Source organism: Nycticebus coucang, chromosome 12 (genome assembly GCF_027406575.1).
Source record: "Nycticebus coucang isolate mNycCou1 chromosome 12, mNycCou1.pri, whole genome shotgun sequence".
NCBI classification, from domain to species: Eukaryota; Metazoa; Chordata; class Mammalia; order Primates; family Lorisidae; genus Nycticebus; species Nycticebus coucang.
This window is the reverse complement of record NC_069791.1, coordinates 69,784,785-69,805,487: the sequence shown is the minus strand read 5'-3', so window position 1 is coordinate 69,805,487 and position 20,703 is coordinate 69,784,785. Positions and strand designations below refer to the sequence as shown.

Below are 20,703 nucleotides of genomic sequence, written 5' to 3'. Positions count from 1 at the left end.
ACAAAAATTGATTCAAGATGGATAAAGGACTTAAATTTAAGGCACGAAACAATAAAAATCCTCAAAGAAAGCATAGGAAAAACACTGGAAGATATTGGCCTGGGGGAAGACTTCATGAAGAAGACTGCCATGGCAATTGCAACAACAACAAAAATAAACAAATGGGACTTCATTAAACTGAAAAGCTTCTGTACAGCTAAGGTGACGATAACCAAAGCAAAGAGACAACCCACACAATGGGAAAGGATATTTGCATATTTTCAATCAGACAAAAGCTTGATAACCAGGATCTATAGAGAACTCAAATTAATCCACATGAAAAAAGCCAACAATCCCATATATCAATGGGAAAGAGACATGAATAGAACTTTCTCTAAAGACGACAGACGAATGGCTAACAAACACATGAAAAAATGTTCATCATCTCTATATATTAGAGAATTGCAAATCAAAACATCCCTGAGATATCATCTAACCCCAGAGAGAATGGCCCACATCACAAAATCTCAAAACTGCAGATGCTGGCGTGGATGTGGAGAGAAGGGAACACTTTTACACTGCTGGTGGGACTGCAAACTAGTACAACCTTTCTGGAAGGAAGTATGGAGAAACCTCAAAGCACTCAACCTAGACCTCCCATTCGATCCTGCAATCCCATTACTGGGCATCTACCCAGAAGGAAAAAAATCCTTTTATCATAAGGACACTTGTACTAGACTGTTTATTGCAGCTCAATTTACAATCGCCAAAATGTGGAAACAGCCTAAATGCCCACCAACCCAGGAATGGATTAACAAGCTGTGGTATATGTATACCATGGAATACTATTCAGCCATTAAAAAAAATGGAGACTTTACATCCTTCGTATTAACCTGGATGGAAGTGGAAGACATTATTCTTAGTAAAGCATCACAAGAATGGAGAAGCATGAATCCTATGTACTCAATCTTGATATGAGGACAATTAATGACAATTAAGGTTATGGGGGGGGAAGCAGAAAGAGAGAGGGAGGGAGTGGGGTGGGGCCTTAGTGTGTGTCACACTTTATGGGGGCAAGACATGATTGCAAGAGGGACTTTACCTAACAATTGCAATCAGTGTAACTGGCTTATTGTACCCTCAATGAATCCCCAACAATAAAAAAAAAAGAAAAAAAAAAAAAAAAAAAAAAAAAAAAAAAAAAAAAAAAAAAAATTCAGAAAATATTTCTCAAAATTTAAATAGATACAAAAAAATAAGTCTACAATTCCATATGGGGAAAACTCCCTTTTAATTGAGGCTTCCTTGGAGACACTGCCCATAAGTTTTGGTGTCACAACAGATAGGGTAAGAGGCCACAGGGGGAAATGGGCAAATCCCAGCAGGCAAGGCCCAGCTCCTACTGGACCTTCTCTCAAGACTCCAAATTTGCCGAAAGCCTAGAGGCCTGTTGGCTGAGTGCATGACCAAAGAGCATCAACATAGCTCAGGAAAACAGACATCGATCTGAGCAACTCCTCCTCAACCCCACCTCCACAGTCTTTGCCCAGCCTTAGGATACCAACCTTTGGAGAAAACCACACTCAAACCCAGTCAGCCCTATATCCTTCAGATCAGAAGCCTCCCATCAGAAGTGGGTTTGGCTAGCAGGAGGCTGTCAGCCTTGCTTGGCTTGTCTGAAAATTAGGGGGAAAAAGAACTAATGTGCATATGGACCTTGGCATGGCTGAGCAACAGCAGTAGCACAGTGTGCAAGTCTCAGGAACACTTACCCCTTGGTCAACACAGCCTCATGGGCATAACCAATGCACCAGGAGGGTCATTTGCTAAATCAAAATTAAACACCACATTGCTTGCCAAGAAACAGAACAAAATCATGTGTTCAAAAGTGAACTGAGTATCAGAACTCTGTGTTAGTCATTACGATTTATCTTACATACAGTAAAAAAAATGCAAAACAAACTCAGTAAAAGAATATGACATCAATAGGCACCAGGAGACAAATCACATTTTGCAGTTATAGTACACTGTCAAAAGACAAACTCACTCACCCAGCAGCCAGTGTTCAAAGGCACAGCACAATGACACAACAATGCAGTCCATGCTAGCTACAGACTTTACTGAATTTTAAGCAGAAAGGAAATACTCCAGTGATGGCAAAATAACATAAGCTTAAGCAGTTATAAATGCTTCATCTTCTGGGGTTTTTTGTTTGTTTTTTGTTTTTGGCAGGGGCCAGGTTTGAACGCGCCACCCCTGGTATATGGGCCAGTGCCCTATTCCTTGAACCACAGGTGCTGTCCCCATCTTCTCATTTTTAAAGAAGTATGTTTTTAAAATACCTACAAATATCTTTATTTTTCCTGAATTGGCACCCATGCAAAACGGTCATCCTCATCATCCTCAGTTGGTGTTGAAGACCCCAGGTGTCTCAGATAACCAGGGACTAGAGGACAGGAACATTCAGCAAACATATTTCAGGGCAAGACGCTGAGGAGACCAAGAGTACAGGCTCAGATCCCAGACCCAGAGGATTCACGGGGAGTATCCGCAGGTTCTGAAGATATAGTACATTCACTAGCTCTGAGGTCAGGAATTTCCCCCCCCCTTTTATTCACGAATGTATCTCAAACACCTACAAGAGTTTCTGGCACGTTATAGAGCCTCAATAAATACTTATGGAATGAATCAAATGAGAAATAGAAAAAGCATTCTGTATAGTGTAAAATACCATCAAATACAGGGCATTAATACCAGTTCATCTTTCAAACTCATTTAATTAGATCTTTCTATAGAACTGAATGTTTTTTAAAATACTCTTATATTTATTCAGTGATCAATACCAAAATATTAATTTCCTAATAGTTTATGTAATGACAGTTGTTACAGGGCAAGGAATAACAAATGGAGAATTTTAAAGATGAGGGTAGAACATTACAGCCAGACACAAAAGAGACTACAAATAAGGCAAAATAAACAAGGCTGCCTGAGAGAAGATCCCAGCTGGGCTGAGAAGGTCCAGTGCAGAAGCAGGCAGGGCAGGAGCAAGCAGAGAAGACACTCTCTCAACACTTAGGGAAAACACACTTGAGAATACTTTGGGTTACTGACAGTGGGCATGTGTCTCCACCGCACAGCACAAGCTCCATGAGAACTTGGTGTTGTCTGTCTCCTCCTCCACTGCATACCCAGGGGAAGCAGCACAGTAGGTGGTCAATAAATATTTGTCAAATGGAAAAGAGCAGATGGGGGAAAGGGAGAGGCTGAGCTAATGATCGTGCAAGTAGGAAAGAACTCACCAAAAAATGAGGCACCAGCTGCCAACACGTGACAAAGTTTTGCCTTTACTACAAGCTGTATACAGCAGGTGAACAGAACACTCCACTGAAGGAGAAAAACTCCAACCTTAACTAAAGCTCAGGAGAATATTTTCCTAAAAGATGGTAAGAAAAACAGAGCACCACTTGGGTAAGAGATGGGAGCAGTTATGCTCTCTGGAAGCTCTAAGTAAACCAGGCCTTGTCCTTTTCCTACATTTGAGAACAGGTAGAAAGGCAATTCCAAGGGCCTTCCTGCAAACCAGTGCCCCACAGCCCCAAGGGTCTTCAGTGAATAAGACGAACGACACCCCTCCAACAAAACTGCTTGCCACATGGGGCCCTCATTGCACCAGGGGCTCCTGGCGGTGCTGGGTCTTCTGGTGCCGGTTGAGGATAGACCTCTGGTTGAAGCTTCGCCCACAGGCAGAGCAGTGATAGGGCTTCTCTCCTGTGTGGATCCTCTGGTGTCGGACCAGCCGCTCCCCTTTACTGAAGCGCTTCCCACACACCTGGCACCCATATGGCTTCTCCCCAGTGTGAGCGCGCCGATGCACAGCCAGGTTGGCATTCCTGCTGAAGCTCTTGCCACACTCACAGGTGTAGGGCTTCTCCCCGGTATGCGTCCTACGGTGCACCTGCAGGTGCTGCCTCCGACTGAAGCTCTTCCAGCAGTCCCCACACTTGTAGGGCTTCTCCCCGGTGTGGCTACGCTGGTGCACCTCCAGGTGGTGTCTCTGGCTGAAGGTTTTCCAGCACTCACTGCACACATAGGGTCTCTTCCCCAGGTGGGTTCTCTGGTGCTTCATCAGGTACTCTCTGAGGGTAAAGCCTTTCCCACACTCCACACAGCCATAGGATTTCTCCTCTTCGTGGGTTCGCTGGTGTCTAACCAGATTTGAGCTCCGACTGAAGCCTTTTCCACATTCAGGGCACTGGAAAGGCTTCCAGGAGTTCTGAGTTTTGAGGTCATCAGGCATGGCAATGGTGCCATGCTGGGGAGGAATCCCGGGCACGCCACCCTCAGAGCTACTTGGCTCCTGCTCACAGGCCCGTCCCAGTCCAGGGCCCTGGAGATCAGCTTCCCCAAACCTCTGAGCCGGCAATGCAGCCAGCGACCCTTTCAGCTCTTCCTGCAGGGGTTTGGCCTCCTTTTCCTTGCTCCCAATGCCTACAGGAGAAAGAAGATAAAGATGACTCTGTGGTAGCCACGAAAGGACATTTATGTGTTAAAACTTGCTTCTAAGGACTCTCATTCGCAGTTCCTTCTCTTTGTTTTACCTCTTTCCACCTCTGTCACTTTTTACAGAATAATCTTCCAAATTTTACTGCCCTCCCACTTAACTTCCTAACTCACTTTTATTTCCTTCAAAATCTAACTCAGTGTTTTCCTCTAAGAAACATGCCCTGATTATTCTCTTACTCCAGGCCTCTTCAGCACTGATATACTCAATAAGCATGTTTTATTCTGCATTTATTTACAGGTGACCTTTTTGGAAATGCTAATTTCCATTCATCCAGATGGACTGCCTTCCCTCTATGATTATAAACCTGCTCCAACCCTCCAGACCCCCCACATGAGTTCAGGTCCCTGTCCATGCCTACACACTCCCTCCCCTGACCAGGGTCCTTAACCCAGGTCTCCTGGGAGCCTGGCAGAGGACTGACACAGAGAAGATGCTTGTTACCTGCTGATGAAAAAATAAATGCAACTAGCCCATCACTGAAGCTCCTGCAGCACATGGCCCCTATATAAACATATTTATCAGGACTGAAAGGACCATGCTGCTACTCAAATGCTCAGCTTGACCCTTCTGTTCTCATTCTGATCCCTCTTCCACTCTCTCTAAATTGAGAGAAAAGTTGGTTCTAAAAAAATAAGGGGAAGAAAAACAAAGAAAGAGCAGAAGAGGTACTGAGGACCAAAGAGGCCAAGAGAAGAAAGAGAAAAAGACAAATGACCAGCGGCAATTAAGGGGGGAAAGAGTCCTTTCAGGCTAGTCTGTGAGAAAGTAAAAAGTGCTTTCTCCTTCAATAAAATGAGATAAATAGAGATCATCTCAGACTTACTCTTTAGTTCTGTAAACCTTCATCAAAGTAAAAGTGTACAAAACATAAAGGCAGAGCTCAGAGAATTTTTGTAACAAACCCCACAGAATGAAAAGCACCTAACTCAAGAGACAGAACATAACCAGCACCCAGAAGTCCCTCTTTCATCAACTCTATTACTATACTCTGGTTGCCAAGGGAAACATACTATGTACACTCTTTAGTCTAGTCTTGAACTTTATGTAATTGATCATCTATTGTTTCTGGCTTTTTCTGTTCAGTATGTTTGTGAGATTCACCCATGTCATGATGTGTAACTTGAGTTTTCTTTTTCACTGGTGTATAGCATTCCACTGTGGGACTATATCACAATCTATTTACTAATCTGATGTTTGTTTGGGTAGTTTCCAGTTTGGAGCTGTTGTAAATAGTAAAATTAAAACTAAACGCAGTGCATGAAACTTACTAGCTCCTGAATAAGTCTGAGAATGCACTAAGTATTATATATATTTTCTCAGGTAAAATTATAACTCTGGGTTATGTTGGGATGTCAATGTTAGGAGACAAATGTTAAATATTTAAGAATGAAAAATAGAGATATCCCCAATTTCCAAATTCTTCCAAAAACCACATACACACATTTTACAACTATGGCAAATGTTAAATACTGAATCTAGATAAAGGTGTGTGTTTACCGTGCTAGTCTTAGCTTTTCTGTACATGTGAAAATTTTTACAATATAAGATCAAAATATAAAGCTGAGAGATAATACAATGAAATAGCTAAACACAAATAGACATACTGGGAGAATGATTCAGTGGTGGAAAGGAAAATGGTTTTAAATGTTGCATTGGCTATGCAACTACTATGGAATCATGTAAAAATCAATTAACCTAAGCATTACAATCTTAACCTTCAAAATGAGTTGTACACTTAGAAAAGCCGCTGTGGAGCTGATATGCAATGGTAGGTGATATTATTTTAGCTCCCAGACCAGGTACATGATTTCCAAGTTCTCCCTCTACTTGGACCTCAAACTTAACACATGGAACCCTCCCTTCTCCCTCCCCCTCAGGAAAATATTTCCCTCTCTTTCTAGCAAAAGTGCTTCTAGTCCCCTAGCCGGGATCTTAGACTCCTTTTTGACTCTTTTTCCTCTGCTCTGGCCAATCAGTGACAATCCTTAGATTTCAGTAAACCCCTTTCTTCACAGCCATCAGCCTGGTTCCTGCTCTTACGCTCCTGCCTAAGTTACTTCAACCCTCCAGGATGAACATACCTACTGCCCCCAATTCAATTTTCCTCAATTAAAGCTTCCATCACATTACTTTGTGCTGGAAATTTTTAAAACAAAGCAGCCAGAGTCATCATGGCTGGTCTCACTCTACTTACCCCAACCTTTCTTATTCCTCTGAACATTCATCTTTCACCCCAGGGCCTTCACCATTCTTGGACCCAGCTGACAGATTCCCAAGTTCAGGTTTACATATGCACACACTACCTTTTGCCTCTGTGATTCTAAATCATCTTCTAAACTCCTACTCCAGCCCAGACCTACATCTCCACCCTCCTCGTTATCATTACTGTAATTACAACATAGACCACGAGGTTTGCAGTTAATTTTTCTCTAATGAGCACAGACCAAGAACTGAGGGAACCAAGGGATCTGAGAAACTAACTAGCCCAACCTTTCCCACATGTCTGTCCTCAGAACCAAGGAATCTGAGAAACCACCTGGCCCAACCTTTCCTGCATTTGTCTGTCCTCTTTACCAATGAAGCAGCTCAAGCCCCACACCTAGCTGTCAACACAAAAGCTGGATAACATGAAAATGAACCTCAGGAAGACCCATAGGCTGGGACAGCTAACAGATGAAACACTTGGGAAATGGGCAGTCCCATCACCCTGCCTCAGCAGAAAAGCCCAATGTGGCTTGGGTTGTTTTGAAACATTGAGCTGGTGAGAAATAAGCATAGAACTAGAGACTCTAGAATAGTCAAAAAAGCCAGAAGGGTGTGAAAACACTTTTGAGAACGGGAAGGCAGAATCCTTACCCCACACAGTACCATCACTGGCAGAGGTAGCTCCCTGGGGGAGCTCACAGCAGTGGGAGTCTGACACCTCCAACTGGAGAATGCCACAGGAGTCCCTGATCTGTGCAGTTATTCCTGAGGGTTTCTGCCTCCTTTGCCATTGCAGCATCATACATCCTGTCTCTATGTAAGGCATCTTTTGGTCACTCATGTCACTGTCATGCTGACATCTTTTAGTCACCCATGTCACTGTCATGCTGTGACAACTTTGCCCTATACCCTGGTCTCACCCTCACTCCTTACCCTAATCCATAATAACTATCACTAAAGGCACTTGGCCTCTTCACCTGAACTGTGAGACCCTAGAGGCAAGCTCCTTTAGTGATAGCAGAGTAGTGGCCACATAGTAAGTGCCAAACACATCTTTGTGGGTGAATAAGTAATAAATGCCAACTCTAAAAGAATCATTTAATATTTCTACAACTCATAAAATAATCTAACACCACCAAGGCTGCTACACATGATCTCCTATCATCCTCACAGTACCATGAGGCTGTCTTCTATGAACAGCCCCATTTCACAACCGAGGAAAACTAGACCTGAAAAGCTAAAGATGCCCAAGGTCATGGTTAGTTAAGTGGTCAAGTCAGGATAAATTCTCTAATTTCCTGGAAGAAGTATGATGATACTCTTGCTTATCTCTCAACAAATTTCAAAATGAGGAAAGGCCAGGTGGGGGTCAGTATAGAGGGGTGGGCAGGGCAGAACTCGTAAGAATTTATGAAAGAAAATAAATAAATAAAACATAAAATTTTTTTTAAAAAGTTATGAAAGGAAAAAGAAGAGACTCAGGGGCACAAGGAGAAGGCCGTTCCCACCACAGCGCCTTTCTCTGCTGTTTTCCTCCATCCATCTACACTGTGCCCTGGCAGGCCCCAAGCCCCATGGCACCCTCTGCAGGTTGCCCCATGGGCCTTCACCCTGCAGGCCTCCGGGAGCTGCTATCACTCACCAGACAGCTCCATCCCCACAGACTCTGACTCCAGGTCAAACCTAGCCACCTTAGGGCAGCAAGGCTCTACCTTTTCTGGGCCTCCACCTATACCAGCCCCTCCCATGGCTAAACTTCCACTGTGCATCCTCCACTACCACATACTATGCACTCCCACAGGTTCATGAACATCAGTCCTGACCATTTCCTGCCCCAACACAAAGCTACTACCATGGGACCTGCATGCAGCGAGTGCTCATAAACATCTACCAAATGGACAAGATCAGACATTCCCTCTTTTGCTGTCTTTCTCTTGTTCTCAAGCACTCAGCACCCTTCAACCTTGAACACAGTAAGTATTTGGGGATACTAATGAGTGGCCTGTCTCATTGAAACCAGACTAATGGCCTCATGTTTTCCTGCTCCATCATCTGGATCCTCTCCCCACACAAGAATGCAACCAGCCATCCCTTAGGCCACATTCTTTCCCCTGGAACCTATTCACTTGTCTCCCATGAAATCCCTTGCTAGTCATACCAGGGATAGGGTAGAAACTCAGATCTGAGCTTTCAAAACTCCTCAGTTTCTTACCTGTGGGGTAGAAAAAGAGTCTTACCTGCAGACACCCCACAGTCCTGTGGGTCCACATATTCCCCAAAGCAATCTATCTGAGCTGGGGTCACGTGCCTCCACTCTTCCTCAGGGAAGACCAAAGTCATATCTTTAAATGGTCCTAACCCCTGAAACAGAAAGCGATTGCTATGACTAAAGAAAGAATCCTAAGAAGGAACAGTCTGAAAGCAGGAGACAAAGAGGGGATGAAACAAGGAAAGAGCAAAGCATGACTGAAGGATCCTCATCCCTTATGCTGTGGGAGCACAACCACCTACCTCCCGATAGTTTAATGAGAGCTGTGACATTTCAGCTTGCCCCTAACAACTGTAGCACCCCATTTCCACTCTACAGTCACTTGCACTCGCACCTCAAGCTTGACAGAGCCTGGGAGCTATTTACCATCTCATCTAGAACTGATTTTCCCTAAGGGGCAAATTCACACTGAGGCAAGCCCTATCTTAAGAAAAATGCCACATGGGCAGCACTGTGGCTCAAAGAAGTAGGTTGCCAGCCCCATATGCCGGAGGTGGTGGGTTCAAACCCAGCCCTGGCCAAAAAAAGAAAGAAAAATGCCACATTAAAACAAATGCATTCTCATTTTCCCATTCACTATGCCATGAATAAACTATCATGGCAGACGGCAAAGGTCTGACCAAATAAAAAATTAATGATGTCATCTCCCATCCCTTCTAAACCATGTCCTGGGAAAAGAGGAATGAGAAATGAAGTTGGCATCAAACCTTGCCTAAATACAGCTTCTGCTAGGTCTTACTTTTGACTTACTTTTTTCAAATAACACCTTTTCTTCTTTAGGAAATTCTTTAATACTTGCCCCCTTCAGAAAGGTACGCCACTGGAAGCCCCCTCTCACCTCCCTGGTAACATTCAGCACCCTGTAGAAAAGTGAGTGCGCCATCTATGCCTCAGTTACCCCCATTTCTGGGGGGTAAGTGTCAACAAGGCCTAAATTCCTCTTATGGCCTATGTAGGCCAAAGAGACCATCCTGCTCAGTGTTTCTGGGAGCCCCAACCCTGGGTCAGCAACATTCCTTCTGATGGGGTGGTGGTGTCCAAAGGAACAGCAGCAACAGAAGCAGCCACAAAGAGCATCCACACAAAGAGATCTTTTATCTCAGGGCCTACCATCACAACCTACCTAGCCCTGTGGGGTTTCTCTCAATAATCTCGTCTTCTTCACAATTATAAAAATAACACCAACAAATCAATCTTGGCTTAAAGTCCAGAGATAAGGCTCAATTGGAGATAGTGATACAGTGAGGAAAAATGATACCATCAGGTCCACCAGGACTAGAAAAGAGAATGACTCAACTTTGGGAAGTAGCAGGCATGTTATTGTGTGGAGAAACCTTGGGGAAAGTGAACCTTGATAAAAGCAACAACATGATCTCTAGAAAGGCAGAGTCATAGCTCACCTGAGATCCAGCTGTATAGAACCCAGCTGTCATCTCTTGGTCTCTGGTATTCACTTGGGGTAGGCCAGGACCTGCCTGAAGAATGGGCAGGGCTGAGCAAGGACAAAAAGCACAAGAAGAATTAGCACTGTCATGCAGTTATCTTGTTCAAAGGCATCCCCCACCTGACACACAACCACAGGAACTAGGACACTCCAGATAGAATCAATTTGGCATCACACTTTCTCACACACAGGGGTGTCCCCCACCCTGTTCTCAGCTGAGAAGACCATCCCAGCCCTAGCCTCTCATGTTCCCTAGTAATACTCTGGGAATACGCTCCTTCAAAAGTCAGTAACAAAATAAAGTCATATATTCCTTTGAGGGATATGATTTATCTGTACACTTAAAAACTATTCCCATGTGTCAGCTGAATATTTCCTGATGGTTTCTAGAAAGGATCTAAGGGGAAGGAGAAGAGAAAAACAATGAGAGAACATGATCCCAGATATCCCTTCCAGAAACCAGAGAACAGGTAGAGGAAACTTCATCTATTTCCTACCAAAGTCAAGGAAGTAATTCTGAATTACACCTTGCAAGTAACTTTGTTTAACCATCACTGGGTTTTTGAAGCACGAGGTAATGGGATAGGCTGCAAAGCAGTTTTCTGTGCCCTTATGTGCTGTTTGCATCTTACCCTGCTCCTGGAAGTCTTCGGTCCCATCTCTAGGGTCCTGATTGAGGCGCTCCTCAGTGCCTTGGTCTAGGGCTTGAACTCCTTCTCCATGGGGTATCCCCCACTCAGGCTTGATCTCTACTGGCCCCAGGTGAACGGCTGGCTCCCACGCACCTCTGCAAAGTGCTGTCTCCTCCTGCTCTCCCTGCACATGGCATGGAACCTAAGAATAGTCCCCAATACCAATTAGAATGAGGACTGGGTAAGACTGTTATGAAGAGAGTTGAATTAAAACCTAAAAGGAAAATCAAGAAAAGAACCATTCCAACTTCACCTGAAAGCCAGATGAGCTCCTCCCCAGTACATCAGTGAGGAAGTGAAAAGGAAGCCAAACTTCCTTCATCAGGCCCTAAGCAACTTTTATCTGACCGTGCCATTTGAAAAAGGGTCCCTTCTGCCTACCTGATATTGATCAAATTTTATCATGAATAACATCAAGAGAGAACAGCATGCTAGAAACTCAGCACTCACTACTGGAGGAAAAAAATTCCCACTACAAAAGCTAAAAATAAAAATGCAAAGCCTAGCCTCTACAATAAAGGAACTAGTGAGAAACAATTACTTTAAAAGTACAAGGAAATCAGGACCCTCACACTGAGACACATTCACAAAACAAGGCTCTTCCCTGTCTGCTTTTAAGCTTCTGAGTTGGGAAGAGAAAAAAAATTCTCTTAGGACTAATTCTCTAGGAAGACAGGAAGTCAAAGGTGACAAAAGTATGGAAGGGAAGTTGATCTATGAAATGATTGGGACTTGTGAGCAACACAGTAACATCAGTCCCATCTCCTTTCCCAGACATCCCTTGGGTGATTGTACCAGAGTGACAGAAATACAGCCAAAGTCCAAGGAAGCATCTGTGACACAGTCACTTGGTGTCATGAGAACAGCATGACCAAATCACTTCAGGGGCCCTATAAGCCAAGATCTCAGATGCAGAAACAGCACATCTATGGATACTTCTTCTCAGGATATTCTTAAGAATATTCACCAAGAGGCATCTCGGATGCCAATCCCACAGGCATCTCTGCCCAAAGGGGAGTCGTTTCCATGAGTGACCCTAAACAGTAACAATGCCTTCTTTGTGCCTAATGCTCACAAAGTAAACATGGCCAGGCCTCTGCCTTAATGGCCAAACAGAGACTTCAGGCCCTTCTGTATCCTGTACCCCAGTATCTTCCCTGGAAAGGGCTTTTCATACTAAAAAGCCCACTGCTCTCCAGAAGGTACTTGAGGAAGTCTGGGAGCAGAAAAGGGAGGTTCTATGCCTCACCCACTCCCACCACTTAATCAAATTTCTAATTCTTTAAAAATCCCTTCCCACACCAACAGCAGAAGACCTGGATCCCCCTTCTCACCCACCGCCTTGGCCTCCAGAGCTCTTTCTGTCAAGTCCTCCACCATGGCCACCAGGGCTTTGCCACTCTCCAGGCCATGCTCCCAGATCCAGGCATAGAACTCTCGAGGCAGGATGGTCAGGAACTGCTCCAGCACCAACAGCTCCAGGATCTGCTCCTTAGTGTGCAACTCAGGCCTCAGCCACTGACGACAGAGCTCTTGGAGCTCCCTGAGGGCTTCCTGGGGTCCAGCTGCCTCCTGGTAGCGGAACTGCCGAAACCTCAGACGAAAAGTCTCAGGACTAGAGTCTTCCCTGGTCCGGCCCCATGGTAACTCTTTCTCCAGTTTCACCACAGGAACACTTGTTTGCTGCTGAGGCTCTTCTGCCATCCCTGGACGCTCTTTAAGCATCTTTCCGTTCCCTCCAGGAAGACTGAGAATGACAGTCTTCTGAGAAACCTTTTGAGAACATGAGACACATGAAAGGTCAGTCCACCCCAGTTGTCTCTACATCCGTGAATATTCTGCTGGTGAACATGGTAATCACCTTCTCTGAGGCATTGTCAAAAGACTGAACATAGATCTTGAAAGTCATGTCAATTCAATTCAGTGTCTAAGCACCTATTAGGTGCAGAGAGTGAATAGAAAATGTGTAAAATTTACCCTATATCCACAAATAGTTTAGAATCTGACTGGGACAATAGCACTGCAATCAGGGAATAAGATAAAATAGGTTAGTCACCAGGGCCCACTGTTCCAATATTAAAGGAAACATGTATTCAATACACAAACATACTCTCACATATATAGTACATATGCTAGGCATGCAGAAACTAGAAATACAATAGAAAACAAGACAGACAAGGAGTTTGCCTTCTTGAAATGCATATGCTAATGCAGCAGGCAGAAAAAAATTAAATGTAAGCAAATAAGTTGCAAGTGGGGTAAGTTCTAGAAAGAAATAAGTAGGGTGCACTGTTAGTTGGGGCCAATTGCCTTGGAGAAGGCTTTTCTGAAGACATGATACTGGACTGAGACTGGAAGGTAAGAATGAGCCAATCATTCAAAAAGCATACCCAGCCAAAGCCTGAAGGCTAGAAATTACTCTGTCAGTCCAAGAACAAGCCTAACTCCTCACTTCAGCAGAGTGAGTGAGGGGCAGAGCCACACACAAAGAGGTGGCACAGGTAGGCAGAAACCAGATTACTGAGGGCCTGGGCCACAGTAAGAAACAGGAGTTTGAGGGCGGCACCTGTGGCTCAAGGAGTAGGGTGCCGGTCCCATATGCTGGAGGTGGCGGGTTCAAACCCAGCCCCGGCCAAAAAAAAAAAAAAAAAACAAATAAAAAAAAAAAGAAACAGGAGTTTGATTCTTGTTTCTTAGTTTGGTGGGGAGCTACATGCTTTACAAGTCATTCTGCCTGTGTCAATAGAGACTAGAACAGAGGAAGAACGAAGGAAAATGGTGACTACGGCAGTGCAAGCAGATGATGAGTCTCAGATCAGGGTGGTGGCAGAGAAGACAAAATCAAGACATTTTGAAGGTAAAACCAACAAACTTGCTAGTGGCTTAGACATGATAGTGTGCTCCACCTAAGGAACACAATCACACAACGTATGTACCATTATTATAAGTGACCAAAAGATTTCTAACTTGTACAGGCTTTACTATTTAGAGAGCAGGTGAACACACACAAAAAAGGTTAGATGTTGATGACTGCCTCCCATGATACACGGTATAGATAAGAAACATGGGAAGTCAAAAAGAGAGAAAGGGTTACTATCAGTCCAAGTATTCAAGAGAAAGAGGCCCATAGCAAAGGATGAGTCCTATTTACCTCCATGGAGATTAGCTGGGAGGACCTAGCCTGGAGAGACAAACCTGAAAGTCCAAAGCAGCGGGAAGGAGCCCTTCTCATCAAAAAGGGGGAAAAATCACCCTGCCTGGAGCAGAGAAAAAGCTACTGGCGGAAGGTACGCCCGAGCTTCTGCTAAATACTCTACTGGACATTTCTGTACTTATTTGTCACACACACACCCCAAAAAAACCCAATTTTACATTTTCACCCTATTCATTTTCTCTGCCGCATCAACTGATTATGTCTACTTTATGACTCTTGGCTATTGCATTTGTTCGCTCCACTAGCGCTTTTATCGAACTACAGCGCACGAGTTTATCAGTGTGTCTCCGCCTTAGAGATGCCCTGAAGGCAAGAAAGATCCTGATTTATCTTTCATCTCTCACACTTGACAAACACAAGGTGTCTCATTGCTATTCTTCAAATGAGTGTCTTAAGGCTTGTTCTAAAATGAATATTTTCAATTTTCAGAGTTCCGCTTTGGTTCAAGATCTCCAGGGGTTCGCAGAACCCCCTGTTTTAAGCCAAGCCTGACCGGCCAGGTTCAACCTCGCTCCTACCTGAGCCTCCCGCCGCGCGGCCCCTCCAGCACTGACCCGGAGGGCCTGGGTACCGCGAGAGGCAGTGGCGAGGAGACCCACCGCCCGCAGCTAAGGCTGCGCAGAGAGAGACAGGCTGTCGCGAAACCCCGCCGCCGCCAAAGCCCACAGCGGCAGCACAGCCGGGTCCAGCGCCCGCCTCCCGCTGGGGCCCTGACCCGCCTCTCACCTACTGCCCCTCACCCCGCCACGCTCTCTCTTGCCCTCCGCAGACCGGAAGTGGCCTGAGGACGCTATCAGACAGGTGCGTGAGGAAAGAACCGCTTCCGTTTCCTCTCTAGGACTCTCGGAGGCCACGGAAGTGTGTCTCGATGGTCGCTCGTCCTTGCAGGGGATTCCAAACCCTTAGGGGCAGGGCCACCGGGGGTTCCTCCCCGGGGGTTCACAGACCCTCTCAAAACGCCCTCTCGCTAGGCTCCTTTGCGCTTCCGTGCCTTTGCACCTGCTTTCATTCTGTGGAAAGGCCTCGACGTATCGCTACACACGAGACCCGACACGGCGCCGCCCTCAGCGGCTTTAGAGTCCAGTCGGTCTACGAGTGGCTATTCCGCGCTATTGGTGCCCTGTGCGAGGCGTCGGGGCCGAACGGGATGGAAGGACCTATGGCTTCCCATGAGAGGGCCCTTGGGCGGCGCCTGTGGCTCAGTGGGTAGGGCGCCGGCCTCATAGACCCGGCCTCGGCCAAACTGCAACAACAACAAAAAAAAATAGCAGGGCGTTGTGGCGGGCGCCTGGAGTCCCAGCTACTCGGGAGGCTGAGGCAAGAGAATCCCCTAAGCCCAAGAGCTGGAGGTTGCTGTGAGCTGTGTGACGCCACGGCACTCTACCCCAGGGCGCTACAGTGAGACTCTGTCTCTACAAAAAAAAAAAAAGAAGAAGAGGGCCCTGACCCTGATATGTGTGTGTGTGTGTGTCTGTGTGTGTGTTTTGGCAGGGAAGGCTTCCAGTAACAGTTGGCACCTTTTGGCCAAAAGTGAGGTATGGGCGCCTCCGGCAGAGGGAGCAGGTTGAGCCTGGCGCGTAGGGAAGGGTGGACCGCATTGCCATACCAGAGCCGCCAGGGCAGCGGGCTATGCTAGGTCGTGGCTCAGGTTGTGGGAGGCTGCTGAAAGGCTTAACGGAGGGAAGGAACAGATTTTTAGAAAGACTGATCGGTAGGAGAGGAAGGTTGGGAAACGAGAGGACTAAGTAAAAATACAACCCACGAGGGAAACCATGAGAGAGAGAACTGGTGCCACCAGTGAGACTGGATTGAGGGAGGGTTTAGGTATGAAATCTGATTGGGAGGCAAAATTGGCAAGGTGAGAGGATTGATTGGGTCTGGAAGATGATGAACAGGATGGAGCAATTCAGTGAAGGACGAGGATCACCGCCCATAACAATAGACTTATTAAAAACGAGTTGGTCATATGGAATCTTTGGGTCCTTATCTTACACCACATGTTGGGACAAACTCTAAATGCATCTGTTAGAGTGGAGACTTAAAAGGAGCTCATGGCGTGAGTGGAGAAAAATTAAAAGTTTATCTTAGAAGGAGAGAGATGGAGAGAGAATGGGAGTGGGGGCATAAAGGGAGGAAAAAGCCGGGAGATGGCGGCACCCCACGCAAAGAGAAAGTAGGTGCCAGCGGCTGAGGCCAAGCAGCTTACAGTTTTATGCGGATAAAGAGAAAGTGGGTAGGGGGGAATAGTGATTGTTGCCAATTGATAACAGAAGAGGCTGTGAAAAACTGCCCCCACATGCTATTTTTCTTAGTGGCAGGCTGATAACAGAAGTGGCTGTCTTTCCCTTGCCTGGAGGGTTGTCGCTGGGGGTGTGATTTTGCCATGAGGCCTGAAGCTTCCACCAGCTGCTGACTGCTCAGGAACTTTCAAGGCTGTAAAGCAGATTCTCAAAAGTTTTAAAACAGAAAGATTTACCTTTTCTTTCTGTTTGTTTAGCTCTTTTCAGATGTTGTGAAAACAGAACACCCACAGGATGTGTTAGCAAGAGACCTCAGAAGATGATTGATCTTAGCATTTACTGAGAGATTGTGGGGTTAGATTTTTCTTTCTGTTATTTTAGCAAGGCCATCCTTTCGGGATCAAAGATTTAAATGTAAGACAGAAAACTTTTATAACAGTGCAGAAGAATCCTTTTAGAATCTTAAAGTGGAAAGTTCTATTAATAATTATGACTTGAATCCAGAAATCATGAAAGAAAATATAAAGACATTTTACTGTATAAATATCAAAAACTTCTGTCCAGAAAAATGTTATAAGCAAAATCAAGCCAGGTGTGGTAGCATGTGCCTATTGTCCCAGCTACTGGGGAGGCTGAGGCGAGAGCCCGAGAGTTTTGAGTCCAGCTTGGGTTACCTGGTAAGACCCTGTCTATAAAAACAAGAGGCGGGAGTACTTTAAAGAGATGTATAATAATACTATAAAGAGATAATAGTTTCTGGAAAAATAAAGAGCATCAAATTTTGGTTGTAAGAGAATGGTTGTCTCAGAAGGTGTCACAGAACAGATGATATTTCAGATGGTACTACAGAGATGGGTAGGATTTTCCCAAGCAGGTGAGGGTAAAAAAGAGAAAATTAGAGTCAGAGAAACTAGGGTTTGAGAAGGGACCTATATGAAAGAAAGAGATATGTTTGAAGTATGCCAATTTATTTAATGTCCCCCAAACTCATACATCAATAAGAAAGTGATAAGTAGCTTCATAGAAACACAAGAAAAAGCCAGTTCTCAGAAAAAAAAGAAGACAAGTAGTTTTCAAAGGTAGGAATAATGTGGGAGTGTAGATTGATGTAGCTGGTCTTGACTGGATGCTCAGTGTTGCTCCAGAATCCACTCGGGAAGCAGGAAACTTGTTTGTCTTACTCTTCACTGGCACTTAAAGTGTTTGGCACAGTATTTGCCAAAAAATATTTATTGAATAAATTATCTTTTTCAATTCTGATAAGATACAAGTTAAAACTTTTCCCTTTATCTTCCATGTCTCTAGATTATATTTTTATATATTTCTTCTCTACAAGATTTAATTTTGTTTTTTTCACCTTTATTTTTTTAATTTTAAGAATCTAGGCTGGACAGGGTGGCACATGCCTATAGACCTAGCACTTTGGGGGGCCAAGGAGAGAGGATTGCCTGTGGACAGGAGTTGGAGACCACCTGAGCAAGAGTGAGACTTTATCTACAAAAAAAATAGAAGAATTCTCTAGGTATGATGCCCCACACCAGATGCGTTCTACTTCCTGAACACAATTACCTAAAATCCTCACTATCAAGCAGATTGCTGGGCCTGAATTTGGGCTTATTACTTGGTTTTTGGAGCCAAAAGTCTAAGAATCAAAACTGAAGATGATGGTTAAGGATTGAGTTTACAATGAAGGATTAGAGATACAACTAGATTTATAAATTAGCATAAACTCTGGTTTGGATTAACTTAGAATGTGAATAATCTTCACATCTGGAGAATTGCCTCTTTCAAGTCTGATATAATCTCTCTCCTCCAGATCTCAGGAGAGAATCAAATTTTCAGCAGGGAATCTATCCTAATGACAGAAAAGAAAAAGGAAGAAAAGAAGCTCTAGTGAAAGGAACCTCTAGTGTAGATAATCTAGAAGAACCAATGGACTGTGGCCATTTTCAGGAGTCTACATAAGGACTGTGAGAAACCAGGATGTTTTCTAGGTTCCTTCTCTTCTTGTAACACAACCTAAATTTTCAGTGCTGAATTCAAATCTCCTCTTGAGGAGTGAAGGTCTCTTTTTCAATATGCTTGGTTCCCATAGTCCAGGACCATTTGAAGGCAAACTATAGGGGCTCAAATTGGGAGAAAATTCTAAAATATAAAATTAGAGCCATAGGAAGATAATAAGTAGCTTAATATATAGCATAAAATTTACTGGTTTATTTTGAAAATGTTGCCCATAGAATTACTACTATAGTTATTTTAAATAGTTTTGAAATAGTTGCTGTTTAGAAAATACACATGCCCTATAAGTTTTATGGTGGATGTTATGATAGCTATACATACATAAATTTAATTTTTTATTTTAAGAGTTTTTTCTTCTTATCTATTTACTTATACACACTTATCTATTATAGCTAGATGTTTATTTCCCCAAATTCTTATAAATATTCATTTTTGTTGGATATTTAATCTTCATTATGGGATTATAAGATTTTAGCTATAATTTCCAAATTTGTCTTGAGAGATTTATACACTATAAATCATATGCTGTGTTTTTTTTTGTTAAGTCATATATACATATATACATAGATCATGAATACATTTATGCCTTTGTGGGATTCAATGCGTTGATTATTTGTACAAATTGGAGTGCTTACATCCTACTAATTAACATATCTTTCACCTCATTTACTTAATCACAGTGTTAAGACATTTGTGTTCAATACTTGATAGATTTGACTTGTACCCTTGCAATATGCTCCATAGGTGTGGTCCCACCATTAACCTTTCCTCTATCGAACCACCCCCCCCTTCCCATCACCCTCCCCTTTCCTCCTTCATCCTGGACTACAGTTGTGATTCATCTCTCATATGAAAGTGTGAGTGATTATAAATTGGTTTTATAGTAGTACTGAGTACACTGGCTATTTTCTTTCTATTCCTGAGATACTTTACTCAGAAGAATATTTTCCATTTCCATCCATGTAAACATAAAAGAAGTAAAGTCTCTATCTTCTTTTAATGCTACAGAGTATTCCATGGTATACATATGCCACAATTTATTGATCCATTTGTCTATACTTCCCAAAGCAATTGACAGATTTAATGCAATCCCCATTTAAGTACCTCTGTCATACTTTAAAGATCTGGAAAAATTAGTACTTCATTTTATATGGAAACAGAAAAAAAACTCAAATAGCAAAGACATTACTCAGAAATAAAAACAAATCAGGAGGTATCACACTACCAGACTTCAGATTATACTATAAATCTATAGTGATCAAAACAGCATGGTACTGGCACAAAAATAGAGAGGTAGATGATTGGAACAGAATTGAAAACCAAGAGATGAACCCAGACACTTATCGTCATTTGATCTTTGATAAGCCTATCAAAAATATAAACTGGGGGAAAGATTCTCTCTTTAACAAATGGTACTGGGTGAATTGGCTGACGACTTGTAGAAGACTGAAACTGGACCTTTCTCCTCTAACAAAAAAATGACTTTCCCTGGTTAAAGGACTTAAACTTAAGACATAAAACTATAAAAATGTTGTGTGTTTTTAAAGAGGATGGTGCAGTGCGTCTCTTAGAGAAATATAATGAAGATGAAAACTCCCCCTCACTTTCACAATGTGTATCATCATATTGGTCTGAGTTGCTTGTTTGCTGTCAAATGACATTGTTACTTAATGAGGTGGTGGTTATTTGACCAAATTTATTAACTCTGAAGAATAATCTTGAATTATTTTTCATGTAGAAAAAAATTAGTAGAGGAAGCAGATCCTAAGCAGACCCTAAGCTAGGAAACAAGGAGAAGATACTGAGGGGAGAAAAACCAGGAAGCATAGAAGAGACGAAAACTCTATAGGTGCCTGGATAACAATCCAAAAATGCTGAATAAAGGAAAGGGGTCTCAGCAAGAGGTATATTCCTGAAAATGGTCCAAAGCAAGGAAACATATAGACAAATGATAATATTTGCTATTTATTTATTTATTTATATTGCAGTTTTTGGCCAGGGCCGGGTTTGAACCTGCCACCTCCAGTATTATGGGGCCAGCGCCCTATTCCTTTGAGCCACAGGCACAACCCAATAT

At 43.6% G+C, this 20,703-nt stretch overlaps 1 protein-coding gene across 3 annotated transcripts; it reads right to left on the bottom strand.

Annotated features, from left to right (window-relative positions):
* Positions 1-1,185: 1,185 nt before the first annotated feature.
* ZSCAN25 (zinc finger and SCAN domain containing 25) lies at positions 1,186-15,427 on the bottom strand. 3 transcript variants are annotated; one of them, XM_053557443.1, is made up of 6 exons: positions 15,094-15,424; positions 12,492-12,926; positions 11,094-11,295; positions 10,418-10,509; positions 8,986-9,109; positions 1,186-4,467 (listed from the first exon to the last, which is right to left on the bottom strand). In XM_053557443.1, exons 2-6 carry the CDS (start codon positions 12,876-12,878, stop codon positions 3,641-3,643), a joined length of 1,632 nt encoding a protein of 543 aa, XP_053413418.1. In that variant the 5' UTR covers positions 12,879-12,926; positions 15,094-15,424; the 3' UTR covers positions 1,186-3,640. The 3 variants fall into 3 exon arrangements, with proteins under 3 accessions (XP_053413418.1, XP_053413419.1, XP_053413421.1); XM_053557444.1 differs by lacking the exon at positions 15,094-15,424 and adding an exon at positions 14,886-15,075; XM_053557446.1 differs by lacking the exon at positions 8,986-9,109 and having other exon boundaries at positions 4,271-4,467; positions 15,094-15,427.
* Positions 15,428-20,703: the final 5,276 nt, after the last annotated feature.

Bases quoted from the DNA above. Each gene is read 5' to 3' on its own strand.
- ZSCAN25 (XM_053557443.1), bottom strand. From the start codon at position 12,878: ATGCTTAAAGAGCGTCCAGGGATGGCAGAAGAGCCTCAGCAGCAAACA. The intron at 10,510-11,093 runs GTAAGATGCAAA...GTCCTTGCTCAG, and splicing joins CGAAGACTTCCAGGAGCAGG to CCCTGCCCATTCTTCAGGCA. The intron at 9,110-10,417 runs GTGAGCTATGAC...TTTCTGTTTCAG, and splicing joins TCTATACAGCTGGATCTCAG to GGGTTAGGACCATTTAAAGA.